The following is an 18,265-nucleotide window of genomic DNA, read 5'->3' on the forward strand; positions in this document are numbered from 1 at the left end:
TTCCTGGTTTCTAGGCCTAGACAAATGAGGTCATACATCCCAGAGGTTTTCCCAAGGAGAAGAGTGGTTTTCTCAGCTAAGCACACCCTCATGCATGCATGCTTGAGCTAAGGGCAGATGAATTCCAGGAAGTAATGGTTACGTGAATCATTTGCCCTTGCTCAAGATGGCCGTGGTCAGAAATGCTAGGAGGTGTTTTTCAAAGTGATTTCTCAGCAAATGAAAAGCATGGAGACATGGAGGGATGGGGAGATTGCTTTGAAAAGAACTACATAGTGTTTTTGGTGCTCAGATGCAGTGTGATTCCTCTGTGAAAACTTCAGGGAAAGAAAGTAAGCCAATCACACAAACAGAAAAACCCGAGGATCTGCACATACCAACTTCAGCCAGGAAACTATCACTGTGGTCCCCTCTTATTGGCCACAAAGTCGACTTTAAATCAGAAATGAATATTTGATGTAGGGTGCACCGATACCGAGTACTTGCACAAGTACTCGTGGAAATGCTCCTAATAGCGAAACCGATACCTCTGCAGTGCGATTTGTGCCCATGCAAACTGGGCTCAAATCGCACTGCAAAATACTGCATGCGATATGAACAAGAAACCTCCCTGCATGATGGGTTCTACCAGCTCTGGCTCCCGATCAGACTATGGACATCAGCGGCTGCGGCTTTGGCTCCTCCTGGCTCTCCAATGGCTCTCTCCCCCCAGTCTCCAGCAGTTCCAGCCATCCACTGGAGCCCACAGCCCCCTGGTCCCGATGTACCAGATTGCCGATCAATGCTGTCAGACAATGAAAAGCCGCTTCATAGGTCTGGGGATCTGAAATCTCATGGCTCTCTCTTCTCATTGCAGTGCTGACAGAACAGGCTAGACTGCTTGTGATTGGTCAGCACCATCCATGTGACAGTATTACATCTGACTGCTAGTCTCAGGAGATCTGGAATAAAATTGGTTGAAAATGCTGCCATGCTGCTCGCCGTTTTCCATACAAGGTGAGGAAACTGTACATGGGGACCTGCAGTGCAAGGATCTCCCCGCTTCATGCAGTATGTGGATCTGTGCAGTTCCCCTCTTTCCCATGGTTATTTGTGCTGCTTCTTGAACAATAAAGTAGATTCCTGGGATATACCCAACTAATCTTAGAAATGTCCCTTCCCCCACTCTTAACACCTATTCTTGACTAACCTCTGTAAGAAAGATCTGTCTACCTGCCCATTTTCAGGCCGCCTCGGTCATGTGATCCCGTGCCAGCAAGCGCCAGCTACAAGGGAGAGGACAGGGCACTCGACAACAGCTGGCAATGCCTGGGAAAGGTGGCGTCAACCATAGACTCCTATGACCCATCCATTGTCAGCACTCTCTCCTCTCCCCTGCAGCTGCTGCGAACACTGGGGAGTCGAATGATATGACCAGACTGGACTGACCTGAAAATAAGTAAATTTACAGATCTATGTTATACAGGTTGATCAGCATAAGTGTTACGGGGGGGAGGGAGCATTTTTAAGATTAGGTATATCCCAGAATGGCTGGCTCAACACAGAGACAGTGCAGAACAGACATGGCTAACTCAGTAATAGGAAAAGGAACAGACACAGGAAGCCTATAGGCAATACTGATAAATAGAGACTTTTTTCATCGTCCCCCCCCCCCCCCCTTTTTTTTTTTTTTTTTTTTTTTTTTTTTTGGAAACACATTTACAGTTCTTCCAACTCTCTTTAAATGTGAAGGGTGATTCCACTGAATAAAAAGGAGGGCTGCAAGAGGGTGGGATAAAAAGACCACTTTCTAGCATACCGATATATTTATAATGGGTCAAGGCAAGATTCAGCACTACCACTGCCTCTAGATCAGCCTCTCAACCAGGGTGTCCAGGCACCCTGGGGTACCTTGGTTTCTTCAGGGGTGCCTTGCCAAAGTATCTAAAAATTGCCCAAAATCTTGTATACAAGCCAGCGGGTGGAAAACACCTGCCTTTTAGTTACACAAAGCCACAGGTTTTCATTGTGCTCCATTACAACCTTCTAACCACCGGTGTCCTGACAACCAATGACATCATCAATTGATAAGGAGGATGTTGGCTGCCTGCACAGCATCCTTTTTTGACCCTCCCCTGCCCCTCTCCATCAGTACTGGGGTCACATTAGCTCAGTGATGGAGAAAAACTGAGGGAGAGGAGAAACACAGGAATACTAGTCAGTACCAGTGTGCAAAAGTGTATTTGCTTTAGAAGAATAAATCACCTCCAACGTTGGGTGTCCAACATGTATGGATGTTTCTGCATTATATAAAACTATTAGAATAGTTTTTACATTTTACAATGGGGTGCCTCAAGACTGTCTATTATTATAATAATACAGGATTTATGTAGCGTCAACAGTTTATGCAGTGCTTTACAATAGAAGAGGGACAATACAATTCAATAGAGAAGGAAATGGAGGGCCCGGCTCATGGAGCTTACAATCTAAAAGGGAGGGGGAGGTGGTACAAAAAGTAATAGCTGCGGGGGATGATCTGATGGAGATGACTTAAGTACAGTTCTTATGTGGAGGTGGGGTAGGCTTCCCTGAATAAATGAGTTTTCAAGGATTGTTTAAAAGGCGGACAGCGTGGGAGCTAACCAGACATACTGGGGCAGGGAGTTTCAAAGGATTGGAGAGGCTCTTTTAAAGGGTGCCTCGGGACTGAACATAATTTTAGAGGGTGCCTTGACATTGCCCACAATTTTAAAGGGTGCCTTGACTGAAAAAGGGTTGAAAAACACTGCTTTAGATCAGGGCTTAAAATTTCAAGTCCTGAGCTACTAGCCAGGCCTTAGAGTTACTCGCCACCAACACACACAAACAGAGACACCTGTACACGCACACACGCAGAGAGACATGTACACACACAAAACATACAGGCACATACAGACAGGCTTACACACAGATACATGTACATACACAGAAATACACAGACACATATACATACACACAGACACGTACATACACACAAACACGTACAATTCTACATGCATACACAAACACACCCCATAAAAAGTTGCAGTACTTCGTTGTTCACTCACAGATCCAGGTACTGCACTCTAGGGGGAGACAGGGAGCACAGCACACACTCCTTGCTTTGCTTTCACTGCGCTCAGGTATTGAGCAGTCTGACAGCTCCCAGTGCCAATAACAGATCCAGCCTGAGCTCCGAGCCTGCTCAGCAAAAACGGCTCTGGGGGACACACTCGCCCCCACCATAATTTCCACTCGCCATTGGCGAGCAGAGATTTCAAGCCTTGCTCTAGATGATACCTGAAGATTTGTGATGACATGTGGTGATGTGTGCTACTGCATCTTTACTAAGATTAAAATCACTACAGACACGTTACACTTAATTTCAATGAACTCAAAAAATTGCTACAGGTAAAAAGATAAAAAGCATTAATTGACCACATCTTCAAATGTTTCACTCACTTCTCTGTTTAGTCCAGTAAAGACCAATCCAACGGAAAATTTACAAACAGATGCACGCTATGGGAAGAGACCACAGAGGCATGCAGAGGATCTCACAATGGTCTCTAATACTGCCGTGCCTTCTCTGCTATAGCAAAGGACCTCCTGATCTGCAACATTACTGACCTCGACATTCATAGGACCCATCTGTATTCAAGCAATACTGGTTTGATTTACAGCGATCCATAGTGCCACATTCATCAACATCTGTGGAGCAGAAAGAACAAAAGCTTTTCAAGTTTGCAAGCAAAGCACAATTTTTGTAAAAGTGCATGCAATGAAAGCTAGAAATAGGATGCCGAAGAGAAAGGGGAGAGGTTTGAATGTATAAAATGGTCATTTCAGGATTAAAGACATAATGGCAAAATGCTGCAGCTCACAGGTTGACAAAAACACCAAAAAACAGAATTGATAATCTATTCACTATTAAGGACTAAATGCAGAAACCTGTCATTTGCCTAGAGCTATCCCTCAAGTTATATGTATTTATTTACAGGGGAGATTTGGAGGATGTCAGCAAGAGGCTGTATTGCTGAAGATTTCTCCTGCTTTTTACCGGTATGTCGCCCAGCACATGCATCAGAAACGCGATCCCGTGGCCAATCACGGTGCTCTGTACCCGGCTGCTATGAGCAGCCAGGATATCATGGGATCACGATTACGAATCATAGCGATCACATATGTAAGAAAGCAAACTGTAATGAATGGGTTTCCATTCATGACAGCTTGATTACATTTGTGATGCTGTGATTGGTACACAGCTATCCCAGCTACAAGGTGAGTGTATACATATACTTTAACCACTCCCCGTCCAGCCGTTGTATATAAACGGCCAGAAGGTGGCAGTGCAGGGGCGGGTGGCCGTTTATAAACAGCCTCCCTGCCCCCTGCTTGTTCACGCTCCCTGTGAGTGCGCAGTGGAACACAGATCGCTGTAAGAGACCTCTGTGCGAGGTTCCGATCATGTGATCACCGATTGGCCAATCAGTGATCACATGCAGAGTAGTAAGCAAGATGTCACTTCGGACATCATTGCTTACTATGTGTGAAATCTGTGAACGATCACAGAGGTCACATGGTACAAGCCTATTCACAACAGCCTTGTACCATGTGACAGGCTGTGACCAATCACAGCTCACACAGTATTTTTCAATGGGTGCAAGAATGCAGCCAGAGAGAAGGAGAAATGATTGCTTTTACAGCCTTTATGGGGGTAAAAGCAATCAGTGTAAAAAAAAAAAATAATCTTCATCACACCCCAACAAGTAGTACATGGTGGCACTGTACTACTTGGGTGACAGTATGTTAAAACAAGAAAAAAAAACAAAAAAAAAACAGTAATATAAAACAAAATAAAAGTGTAAAAAAAAAAATTCAAAAAATAATAATTTTTGGTTATAAACTAATTTGGGTTATGTTGTTTTTTACTAAAAAGATAACTGAATAAATTTTGGCCAAGATTTATGATTAAATAGTATTAATTTTCAAAACTGTATAAGAAAAACACTTTAAATTTTTGGACATTTTCATTTATATAGCAAAAAAAATAAAAATCCCAGTGGTCAATAAATACCGCCAAAATAGAGCTTTATCGGTCTCAAAAAAATACAAAAAAATTCATATGGGTACAGTGTTGCATGACCGCGCAATTGTTATTCAATGTGTGATAGCGCTGAAAGCTGAAAATTGGCCTGGACAGAAAGGAGGTAAAAGTGTCCGGACTTGAAGTGGTTAAATGTGGGCATGGATACCTCCCATCCCCAGTACTTACCAATACATTTCTTTTCATGCAGCATCCAGCCCTTCTTGCACAAGAGGCACTGATCTTCCTCAGGACCCAGACACTTGCTGCATGCCTTGTAGCACTCTGTTTAAGAAAAAATAAAGGCAGCTCAGCAACAGATTCACAGAGAATGGTGCTCCTAGTGGAGACCAATACACAGAGTACAGACTTTTTTGTTTTAACGCTGAACTCATTAAACAACCCAACCCCCCTTCCCAAGTAATCGTTCATTTGAAAATAACCCAAAAGCCCATTTGATGCATCTAAATTCTGTGGTCACTGTAGACAAGGGCTCTTCTTCAGGTGCCCTTGTTGCTGCCTGGGTGACGTGGACAGATAATAATGGCTATCCAGCAGTGATGTTCTCGTTAGCAGATAGCACAGCAAGAAGATTTAAAAATAAATAAATAATATATATATATATATATATATATATATATATATATATATATATATGTGTGTTTAGTTGAGCTTTAGAAATGAAAGACTGAAGCCGATTAGTTGCCATGCACAGCTGCTCTAAATTCTTGCTTTTCCAATCTCAGTAAATTAACACCACCCATGAAGTGGGGAAAAAAAAAAATGAGCAATTTTTAGACCTGACCATAATAGAGAAATTTAATAAACATTCACTTAAAGAAGAAGAACTCTGGGAGAGACAACACCCCCCCCCCACCACCCCACACACAAATTTTGAAAATCCTTACCACTTAGGAGAGAAGTAAATGAATTTTCAATACCTAATCTCTGTAAGGGCTCGTTCACACCATGGTACAGAGCCGTCAGTTTTTCTGCACACGTTCTGCAAGGGCACAACAAAATCAATTGATCTCTATGTGCCCTGTTCACACCACAACACTAGTATCACGTGCAGATTTTTTTCTGCGTAAGAATTGGCAAAGTGTATAAAACTCATTAGAGCGTGCATGAAAACTGTTGTCTCTGCAAGTGAAATCTGTGCGTCAGTTTCCATCAGTTTTCACGCATGTATGGTGTGAATGAGCCCGGATTCAAAAAATGACAGCATCTGCTCTGCCAAGGAGGAGGTGTAACAGCAGGGATTATATCATATCCTCTCCACTCTCTCTGCAGAAAAAGGAAACTACAGTTCCCATCATCTGCAGGGAATTGTAGTGAATGTGGGTGAGTACACTAGGCCTGTACATGTTCAATGTGTCAGAGTCTTGGTACACCCACCCAGCGCTGCAAGTGGGGTTGAGTTACATCACTGATCCCTGGAGAAATAACTACAGAAGGGATGTGCCAAGATCAGTGGCTGGGGGAACAGGAGGCATAGCAGCCACTGGTCTTACAAACAAGAAACCAAAGAAAATTAGCAGTTTGATTTGAAAATTAATGGGCTATTTTAGAACAACTACTGAGCGATGCAGAAGATGTATGACATTCAGTGAAGGTAGGAAATCAGCAACAAGGACATGTAAAGTAGTTTTTGCCTAGAGTTCTGCTTTAAGATAAAAACAGGCAGGTAATAGCTGGGAGTGAACACACTTTATCTTCCCTTTACATACCCGAACATACCAGGTGGCTCTCGTTTCGGGATTGCTCGTAATAACCGACAGCGCAGTCCTGGCAGAGCGAGCCGCCATAAGAAGGATAACAATCACAGGTTCCTGTGCCGGAACGTGTCCCAGAGCCATCGCATTTACCGTGTCCGCTGCAGGGTTTCTCTGTGCCCCCTGGGCAAGCTGTAGTGAGAGGAGGAAAATCATTGCCAGTCAAGAGAAATGTATATTCTTCAGGATACAAGCCACTTGTAACGACAACTACTCACGTGTACAATTGGTGCCAAAGGTGCCTGGAGGGCAGCACAACTTCAGAGTTTCCATACAAAGCCACTCAAAGAGGTTATTGGGATTCTTCGGTCTGAAAATCATATGGTGAAGAAAATTAAAAAAAAAAACAAACATAAAAACAACAAAAGCAAAAAAAACCAAACAAAAAAAACCCAATAGAAAAAAACCCAACAAAAAAAACCCAACAAAAAAAAAAGGTAGAGAAGGTAGGAAAAAGGCAAGTCAGGTTAATGGCTTGCTCACACTGCCAGGCATTATCCATATTAAAGAAAAAAAAAAAAATATCCAAACCAAAGAACAAAAATGTTAATACACTGCAGCATTCCATCTCTTACAGTGGTGGCTTCATTAATTTTTTTTTTCAGCCCAAGAACAAATTTAGCAAGTACAGAAAATACCTGTTGATCTTGCCAAAAATTCAGTGTTCTTCCACCTCCTGTGAGCTAAATTCACAATGGTATGTTCATTCCAATCTACCTTCTGTAAACTACAAATCCCCCCACTCCGCCCCCCTATGCAATGAAGATAAAAGAGGAGGATGTGTTTGTAGTCCAAATCAGAACAGCAGCCTAGTGTACAAACCATGGTTCCTGCCATAGATACAGTGGAGAAGTAAGTGTTGCCACCCTAGTACCGGAAATGTGTTACTGGCAAGATAACCAAGAGAAGATAAAGAGGGAAAAAAAAAGCTTAAATAAAAACTAGTGTAGTCACCACAAGGACTGGTAAGGTGCAATATATGAAATTTCTGGTTTGGATTTAAACACCCTTTAAAGGAAATCTATATACAAGTACAGATATAAGTACATAGGCTGCCTTTGTGGATTTTGTACTAAATGCTAGTTGCCTGGGTGAGTCTGGCTTTAATGCAGTCTGTATCACCAGATTGGTATGTAACAAGCAAAGATGGTAAAAGTCAGAATTCTCTATCTGCCCATTTTGTTCTGGACCAGGGACTAACGCCCCGTACACACGTTGAGAATATCTGACGAACGATTGGCCGTTTTTGTTCGCCTGCTAGTCTCACATCGAAAGTGAAAAGGTTACAAAAGATATGAAAATTCTTCTATGAAAAAAAAAGAATTTCAAAAGAGATGTCATGTATTGTGTTGTATTTGTATTGTATTTTCAGAGGACTACTGTACTTATTAAACAAAAATCGTACGATCTGGTATCATACGAAAAAAATCTTTGCGCCTGTCCCTTCGGATATAGTCATACGAATTGTTGTGATCGGCTCTCAAAAGCTGTGTACTAACGATCCGATTATCGGACGATCGGTCCTCGTATGAAAATTTCCGTACAACTTTCTTATAGTGTGTACGAGGCATAAGAAGATGATGAAAACACAGGATCAGCATGATAACCAAGTGGGGCCAGCATGATAACCAGGGCCAATGGGCCTCTCGATGATGTCAGAGAGAACATGGGCAAAGCAGTGACAGGACATGAGAGGATCTCAGCGGGACAACGCTGGATCCACTGGATGGGTGAATATCTGAAAAGTGCACATACCACCTTCAAGTAAGCAGGGCCATAAAAAAAAAAAAAAAATGGGGAGGGCAGGTGTTAGCTGGAGGTGTGCTTTAATTAGCTTCTAACAAAAACAGCCCAAGAAGGTGACTAGAGCAGTGTATTAGGAACAAAAGATTGCCCCTCTGGGGTGGGGACTGGTGGTTACGTCCCCAATTAATCTGATAATCTGTTCGTTCAACAGAAAACAATAAAATATCCTGACCAGTGCATATCCCACTGATCGCTCCTTCACGCTTCCCCAAGATAATGATCCTCACCTCTTGAACCACCAAGACTCCAGGTGCTCCTCATTCTGCTCCAGCATTTTGTTACACTCAAAGTCGGAATTATCACAAGCACTTTCTATCACCTCCACCAGGCGCGTCTCACTGACAAAGACAAAATCACAAGAAGTCACAACAGACAAAATTCTTATCTATTCGAGATAAAAGGCCAAACCAGCAGCTTGCTAATTCTAGGAGGTCATAAAGATCAAAAAAAAAAAATTGATCGTTATGAGAAACATTAACATTAATGCAGGCCATAGACGGGCCATTTATCGGCCGAATTGTCAGCCGATAACCAAAAAAAAAAATTGGTCGAATTGTCTGCCGATAAACGAAAAATCGGTCGTTGTTGTCATGGATGCTGCCACCAACGCTGACGAAAATCGTTCGCTTTTCACGGATTTTCCAGCATGACCGATAAAAAGAAACGAGAAGATCAGCAAAAAACGACATTGCCCCACTAACGACAAAAATTCGGCCGATAAATGCCCCGTCGATGACCTGCATTAGGGGGAGATTTACTAAAACTAGAGCACTCAGAATCTGGTGCAGCGGTGCACGGTAGCCAATCAGCTTGTTCAATAAACCTTTGGCAATACAACCTGGAAGCTGATTGGTTTCTATGCAGAGCTGCAGCAGATTTTGCACTCTCCAGTTTTAGTAAATAACTCCATCAGTTTTTCTAGTCCCAATGTTAAAATGGATCTTGCAACAGTTATATTTTGTATGCTAACTGCATAAATTCCTGAGAATTTTTAAGCAGAAATATAGGCAAAACATCCCCTCCCTCCCATTTTAGATAGAGAAAGGAGGGTTATAACCCCAGTCAGCCTTCCCCCACCATCTGTTTCTCATTGTGGAGATTTCCCATCACTTCCTGTCCCATAACCAAACAAGAGTTGAGAGGACATTCCTGCAAATTAAGGGAATTCCTTGGGGACCCCCAGGTCACCAGAACTAGTGTCCCCATTGGAAGATTTCCCGTTTTACTTTTCTGGGGACAGCCCAACAGTTGGGTCTCTTTTACTTTAACTTTCGATACTAATGGTAAACAGGGCAAGTAGAGAGAGTGGATTTCCCTAATGGGGGCATAGACAGCAAAAAAAAAAAACCTGACAGGTATTCTAATCCCTCTGAATATAAATGAAGACTAAGTGCCGAAACGCGTAAACTTTGTATTTTGTACCACATCTGGATTAATGAACTCATTCAGTGGGGAAGATCAAGCTGCTAGCTTCCTTTTATATTAATATTCTAATCGCTCCCCAAAGTTTTACCTTTAGGTGTATGTTAACTGACAATTCCAAATGTTTATTTCATCTCTTAGTACTTCCCCTAACAATGCCTTCATCTGCTTTTCTCTCCAGACGCTGACAGCAATATTTGTTAAAGAATCATTAAAAGGTCACCATCTACTTCCAGGGCAGAGATGCCAGCTCAGAGATGGCTGACAGTTCTTGGCTGTCTTATAGATCAGATCCCTCTGAAGCCTCTCACATTGTGATTGTTACAAAGTAAAGTCTGATACCTAGGAGGAGAGGAGACTAAGGAAATGCTTCCTTTTGCTTGCAGCAAAATGATGGTCTCATTTCAACCTAAGAAAAGGTATGAGCCTGGAGCTCAAGGACAGCTCTTTAATGCTAAAAAATTGATCTTTTTTATGCTACTTCTGTATATTGTAACAGGTCAGGAATTTATGCAGATTGAGGCTGGGTTCACACTCATGCGGTGCATCGCATGTGATTCGCACAGGAACTGCACCGCATATCTGTGCAAATCACATGCGAATTGTGTGCGGTGCGATTTGAGCCATGGCTGAAATCATACTGCATCCGCACCAAAAAGGTGCAGGACCCTTTTTTGGGTCCGCAGTAGACTCGGATTGCATGGGTATTCACACACATGCGATCCGATTCTACACACATCACACCGCGGTTTGCGGACAGAATTCGGGGTGTCGTTAACATACACACCCGATTCTGAATTTGCACAGAGAACGCTGTGAATTCTGCACCGCATCAGTGTGAACCCAGGCTTACAGTGGCTAAGTGGTTAGAACTTTTGCGTAGCAGCGCTATGGTCGCCGGTTTGAATCCCACACGCTGGTAGGCAAGACATGCTGGTAGGTTAATTGGCTCCTGTCTAAATGGTCCCTAGTATGTGTATGTATGAATGTGAGTTAGGGACCTTAAAAATTGTACACCCCTTAAGGGTTAGGGACTGATGTAAATGTACAATATATATGAGAAGCGCTGCGTAAATTGACAGCGATATATAAATACATTTAGAAAGCTACTGAAAAGTCCACTTTAGTTATCTGCCAACAACCTAATAGTAACTAGACCACCTAGTCAAAACCAAAAAAGCCTGGCCTTCAAATTATTGCTTGTTGGCAATATCAGCTGGACTGGCCAATCAAGAAACTTGTTTCACATGGCTACTTTTTATTGCCTATAAAATTAATTGGTGTGCTTTACTTCTATTCGAAGGTCCTGATATACCTGAATTCATATTTGGCCAGCTTTTCCTCCTCCCAGGCTGTGTTGCCTCCACCAAAGTTATGTCCAGCAGTCTTCTCAATGCCCTAAAGCAGAAGGTCATACAATTTAATTGATATACAGCATGCAATGTTCACTTATAAAACAGTGCCTGCAAAATTAACCCCTTCACGACGGCGCCTCACGGCCCTTTAACCTCTTGCCATCCGCCTTTTCTATCTGTGCGTGCTACCTGGGAGCGCGCACCACCGCGATCCGGTGTCCGCTGTGTCCTCCGGACACAGTGAAACACCGATCGTCGGATGGGACCTCTGTACGAGGTCCCGATCATGTGATCACTGATTGGCGAATCAGTGATCACATGCAAAGTAGCAAGCAAGATGTCACTTGTGACATCATTGCTTACTACGTGTGAAATCTGTGAATGATCACAGAGGTCACATGGTACAAGGCTATTCACAACAGCCTTGTACCATGTGACAAGCTGTGACCAATCACAGCTCACTCAGTACTTCTCAATGACTGCAAGAATGCAGACAGTGAGAAAGAGAAATGATTGCTTTTACACCCTATATGGGTGTAAAAGCAATCAGTGTAAAAAAAAAAATCTTCATCACCCCCACAAGTAGTACAGTGTCACCATGGTGACACTGTACTGCTAGGGTGACAGTATGTAAAAAAAAATAAATAAAAATATAAAAAAAATAAAATAAAAATGTAAAAAACAATGTTTAAAAATTATAATTTTTGGTTATAAACTAATTTGGATTTTTTTTTCTACTAAAAAAATAACTGAATAAATTTTGGCCAAGATTTATGATGAAATATTATTTATTTGCAAAATTTTATTAAAAAAAAAAACAAAACATTTTTTTCAAAATATTTGGACTTTTTCATTTACATAGTAAAAAAAATAAAAATCCCAGCGGTGAATAAATACCACCAAAATAAAGCTTTATCTGTCTCAAAAAAATGGTAAAAAATTCATATGGGTACAGTATTGCATGACCGCGCAATTCTCATTCAAAGTGTGATAGCGCTGAAAGCTGAAAATTGCCCTGGACAGGACGGGGGTAAAAGTGTCCGGACAGGAAGTGGTTAAAAATTTCAGAAGCCAGAATGCGGGGGTTTAGGGTCATGTGACCACTGTGACACGCCGTCACAGGATCGGGAAAGGTCCCGTTCGAAAGGGGAGATCGGGACCATGAGTACCGGACATGTGTGCTGGGAGCGCGCAGGGCGCACGCTCTCAGCACATATGTCCTTTTTTAATAGAGTGCAAATGTGCGGCCGCTTGGCGTCTAGGCCCAGACACCGGGAGACCGCGCATTTGCGTGCGGCCGGTGTGAAGAGGTTAAGAATGATAAATATATGAGGTGGTGCATAGCTCAACCAGTCATGCAAATCTCTGTGCTCACTTCTGAAACAAGGCAAAAAATAGATAGCTGTATGAATTTCACAAACACATAAATGTATCTCTCTTTATAGGATACTGTAAAAATGGTGCAGCACCCCACCAACAATAGATGAGTCGATAGATCGACTTCAGTACAACCAGCCTGCCCATAGAGATTGAAATTAGGCCGGTTCCTTCTGAACTGGACAAATTTTAACCAGTTTATGGCCAGCTTTACACTTCCTATAATCCTGGAAATACAAAATGAAATACTATAGCTGGCCATAAAAGGGTCGAATTCCGAAATTTTCTTTTGAAAATATTTTTTACAAATTTTCATTCGAATTTCGCACCATTATTGGGCCACAGCAATGGCCGATTTTCGAGCGACCATCGAATTTGAGTGATCGGGCATGCTGGGAATTTTTTGAAAAATTAAAGCATTTCTAAAATCGATGATGGTAGAATCGGTGAGAAACGTAATCGAAAAAGAAAGGAGCGTGAGCTGTGACCTGGAAAGAAAAGAAAATTCTTGGCCACGAAAATTCTTTTCTGTAGCAACAAGAGGTGAAATTAAAAAGGAATGGTTGGTCGAATTGCAAAATCAATGGTGGCATCATCGGATTACAAAACGCACAACATTTCAGATTTTCTAAAGAAAATTTGTTCAGAATTCTACCCATGTGTGGACTGCACAAGGATGATCAGGCATAATCCCAGCAATCTCTGTGCAGCAAATCTTAATTTACCACAGGTGGACTCCAATCAAGGTGAAGAAACATCTCAGCAACGATAAATGGAAACTGGAGGAACCTGAGTTAACCCTAGGTTCACATCTGTGCGGGTGGTGCCGCTGCGGATCCGCACGAACATCCGTGCAGCCGCACCACCCACACAGAGAAATGCAGACCCGAGGGCGGGTTCCATTAGTTCTAATGGCACGCCGCCCGCACTGGAAAATGCATCTGCACTGGGAACCGAGGTTCCCGTGCGGGCTGCGTTTTCCAAAGAAGTGCAGGGACTTCTACCCTGAGTGTCACGGGAGTCCATTCAAATGAATGGGCTCTTGTGCCCGTGCAAAACGCGGCCCGCACAGATGTGAACCGGTGGTAAGTGTTGTTGCAAAGGGTCTCAATGCTATAACCAATGTGATATTTCAGTTTTTCCTTTTGCATAAATTTGCAAATGTTTCTAAAATTCTGTTTTTACTTTGTCATTTTGGGGTACTAAGTGTAAATTCATGAGCAAAAGAATTAATTTAAACAACTATAGTATCAGGCTGCAATATAACAATGAACAAAGCGAAGGGGGTCTGAATACTTTCTGAATGCACCGTATATTATATATGTATATATAAAGAGTGAGCTGAACATATGGAGTTTCTCACCCTAACGAAATTGTTGACCAGGTTCATACAAGTCATGCACGGCTCTTGCTTTGCAGCGCTGATGTTGGACAGTACCAGAAGAAAGAACAACGTCCCAACAAAGAATCCCATCAGTCCTGACCGACGATCCATCTTTGAGTCAACAGCAATGAACTGCATCACAACACACAAAATAGAAAACAAAAACACAATGTGAGATATTGAGTGCTTAAAAGGCTGTTGAGGCGATTGTATCGCTACTAGAAATAGATAAAAAAAGGCATCCCCACAAACCATACTTGCCTGTCCCATTGCTCACACAACCAAACTCCTACACACTGAAGACCTAAGCTTGCTGAAGCGTTTTAGATTCTGGCATGCCCTGCTGAGCTCTCTGCTTTTCTCAGCCAGCCCGGCGTACATCACTGGCCGACACTCACACTTCTCCCCCTTAAAGTGGTTGCAAACCCTTACATAAACCTCACACCTTCCTGCTGGTTCCATCACCAGCTGCATGTTCCGGTTCAGGATCACAGCTCGCAACCCCGATCCACATTGCCTCCAATTCACAGGTCGGGTGCTGCCGCCGCCGCCTCCCCTTACCCTCCTGCCATGCCCCACTGCGAGCCACATTCGAGTCTGAATAATGTGTCCGGGTTTCCAGTGGACACATTACGCAGACCAAACAGCAAATAGGCTGGCAAACGCCCAGGCACCGGGACACAACTTCTAGTCGCCATGGTGACCTGGCACCTGGGATTTGTCAACCCCTACCCATACACTCCATACACCCAGATAGAAGATGCCCATGCACCCAGATAGATGCCAATACACATCACACACCCAGATAGCAGATGCCCATGCACACCATACACCCAGATGGCAGATGCCCATGCACACCATGAATCCAGATGGCAGATGCCCATGCACACCATGCACCCAGATGGCAGATGCCCATGCACCCAGATGGCAGATGCCCATGCACCCAGATGGCAGATGCCCATGCACTCCATACACCCAGATAGATGCCCATACACACCATACACCCAGATAGCAGATGTCCACAGACACCTAGTAAGCAGATGCTCATACAGACAAAGCAGGTTGAGAGATGTCAGAAGACAGGGAAGACTTAGTGTCTCTTCTGCTCTCCTTCCTCCAGTAGCCAATGAGCAGGTATATGACAGAGCAGACTCCGCAGAGGCGGACACCACAACCCACTTCAATGAAATAAGTTCCAAGCTGTGGAAGCTGCCTTGACAGAGAAAGCAGCCACCATTCCCACAGCCAGATATGACCTCACATCCATCATTTCCAGCATTTAGGTCTTGAGAGTGGTGGGGAGGCACCAATGCAGTATAAGCCTGGGGCTCCTTTGCTCTCCAGGCACTCAGCGATGGCACCATCACTGCACTGCCGCCTATAGACCAACCAAGCCTTCAGTGTCAGCCGACGTCACTTCCGGTATCGGTGCATTTGCACGAGTACAGATAACTCCTGCAAACGCTTAGTATCAGCACCGATGCCCACATCGGTGCAACCCTAAAAAAGAATATGGACACTTTGTATCCATTACATTCTTATACTATTATGTGAGAACATGGGCAGGACAGTGCCAAAACTCTTCTATTTTCTAGATTTCACATTCTTTTCCTATGAATAGACATCACATACAATCAGGGATTAGCTGTGTGTTTCATTATCCTGACTGAGTCCTGTGCTGCTGATTGCTGGGTGAGGGCAGCCCAAGGTCCCAGGGGAAGCAGATGGAGAGATGTAAATTGCTACTTAAGTATTTATTAGGAAAGCAGAGTACGAAGGGACCAGACTGACAGCTGTCCACCATGAGCCGGCACAGGATGACTAGGTGCCTGGTATGCCAACATGCAGAGACCATTGCTTATGTACACAAAGGATTATTCTGCCCAAAACTGATATTTCAGATACAGCCGGAGGCTGCTACTTGCTGGCTTCCTATAGGGGGGTCTGGGGTGAGATCTCATTGCCATTGTTCATGGCCTTGATCCCATCATTATCTCCAAGCAAAAAGTCTCCCCACCTGCACCTCCAACTGCTGAAGAATCTCAGATCTACCAAATCTATGACCCCAACAGAGTCCCCTCCTTACATCAGAAAAGTTCACCTATTCATGAAAAATGAAAGGGTGAACCAACTCCTGATATCCTGGCCACCCCTTGGGACCCTGCTGCACAAAGCAGTCATGATGGTCCGTGGTGCCTCAGAGTGAGTATCCATCATAAGGCCACATGACCACACTGACCAATGGGAAGCGCTTCTTTCTTCTGGGACACCTTATCGGAGGAAGAAGCCTTAGATGTTCTTCTCATTGGTCAGTGTGGTCATGCGGACCAGTGGGTGCTTGCCATTGCAAGAATTATGATGGATACTCACTCCGGGCTGAGTGTTGCAGTGTACTGACCTCTACAAAAGCATTATAAGATATCTTGGCCACTACGTGCAGCAAGGCCCAGAGGGGTAGCCAGGATATTTGGAGTTACTTCACAAAACTATGAACTTACACCAGTCAGCCACAATATTAAGGCCTTCGATGGAGGCATCCATCTCTGGCACCAAGACAAGAGTAGAAGATCCTTCAAGAACTGTAAGTTGAGAGGTAGGGCCTTCATGGACTGGACTTGTTTTTTCCAGCACATCCCAGAGATGCTTGATTTTTTTGATGTTTTCACTTGGCCTCCATATTCTCCATATTGAGATCTACTTGATCTATTGGATCGGACTACACAGGTCAGTTTTTTCTCCCCACAGGCATCAGTGAGCCTTGGCCGCCCATGACCCCGTTGCTGGTTCTCTGGTTTTCCTTTCTTGGACGACTTTTGGTTGGTCTTGATCACTGCAGGCCAAGAACATCCCACAAGAGCTGTGGTTTTGGATTTGCTCTAATCTAGTCGTATAGACCAGAAGTCTCCAAACTTTCTAAACAAAGGGCCAGTTTACAGTCCTTTAGGCATTGGGGGGTCCAGAATTTGGCTAGTGGAAGTATAAAATGTCCTAGTGTTGGAGCAAACTATACCTTATCATTGGCGTCAGTGGGAGGAATAGCTCCCCCTAATCGTTGGCATCAGTGGGAGGAATAGTCCCCCCGTCCCCCCCATCGTTGGCGCCAGTGGGAGGAATAGTCCCCCCCCCCATCGTTGGCGTCAGTGGGAGGAATAGTTCCCCCCCCCATCGTTGGCGTCAGTGGGAGGAATAGTTCCCCCCCCCCCCCATCGTTGGCGTCAGTGGGAGGAATAGTTTACCCCCCCCCCATCGTTGGCGTTAGTGGGAGGAATAGTTCCCCCCCCCCATCGTTGGCATCAGTGGGAGGAATAGTTCCCCCCCCCCCATCGTTGGCGTCAGTGGGAGGAATAGTTTCCCCCCCCCCCCCATCGTTGGCGTCAGTGGGAGGAATAGCCCCCCCCCCATCGTTGGCATCAGTGGGAGGTTTGGAGCCCACTGGTCTACACATTACAATCTGGCCCTCGTTAAGGTCACGCTAATTCTCACACTTGCCCATTTTTTCTGCTTTCAAGCAGATAATCAATTTTATTCACTTTACCTGTCAGTGGCTGATCAGTGTATCTTTCAGCATCATGTTCACACTGTAACACTTTTCTGTGCAGGCAGCTGTCAGTGTCAGCTGGGACGGGTGCGTCATGCATTTCAGCGCATCATGAATTTCTGTACGTCGCTCCGCTTTTTTTTTTAAGCTTTATTTGAAGTGTCAAAAACCGACACTCCATTCATGTCTTTGCACAGCAGCACAGTGCGGAGCCATCCAGCACGCCACAAAACCCACAGGCAAGCTGGATTTTCCCGCACATCTTGCGGTGTGAATGGGGCACACAGGACACAATGGTTTCCTATGCGCTCCAGCAGTGATGGCCGGTTTCCAGCGTCGGAGATCCAACGGTCACCAGTGTGAATGAGCCCTAAAATCTGTGACACGTTGGGTCACAATTGGGCACCGTGGGCTCCTGAATGTAGAGCCAGAAATAACGCATCATGGCACATACATGTACACTCGTACGGCGTTGGTGAAAAAACACTCAACGCCCATATGAGTCAGAACGATAATGCGCTCTGCGAT

At 44.1% G+C, this 18,265-nt stretch overlaps 1 protein-coding gene across 1 annotated transcript in view; it reads right to left on the reverse strand.

The window, feature by feature from the left end:
* The window catches only part of CRELD1 (CRELD disulfide isomerase 1), a 33,870-nt gene that overhangs the window by 14,864 nt on the left and 741 nt on the right, over positions 1 to 18,265 (reverse strand). The window contains exons 2-8 of the mRNA XM_089682063.1: positions 14,179 to 14,331; positions 11,399 to 11,481; positions 8,889 to 8,999; positions 7,074 to 7,165; positions 6,811 to 6,987; positions 5,270 to 5,365; positions 3,625 to 3,705 (exon numbers count right to left, since the gene is read on the reverse strand). Coding sequence (XP_089538189.1) covers positions 3,625 to 3,705; positions 5,270 to 5,365; positions 6,811 to 6,987; positions 7,074 to 7,165; positions 8,889 to 8,999; positions 11,399 to 11,481; positions 14,179 to 14,310 — 772 coding nt within the window. The 5' untranslated portion in view covers positions 14,311 to 14,331. The remainder of the gene's footprint in view (positions 1 to 3,624; positions 3,706 to 5,269; positions 5,366 to 6,810; positions 6,988 to 7,073; positions 7,166 to 8,888; positions 9,000 to 11,398; positions 11,482 to 14,178; positions 14,332 to 18,265) is intronic.

This window comes from Staurois parvus, unplaced genomic scaffold (genome assembly GCF_062004578.1).
Source record: "Staurois parvus isolate SC_StPar_1 unplaced genomic scaffold, SC_StPar_1.0 ptg000283l, whole genome shotgun sequence".
NCBI lineage: Eukaryota > Metazoa > Chordata > Amphibia > Anura > Ranidae > Staurois > Staurois parvus.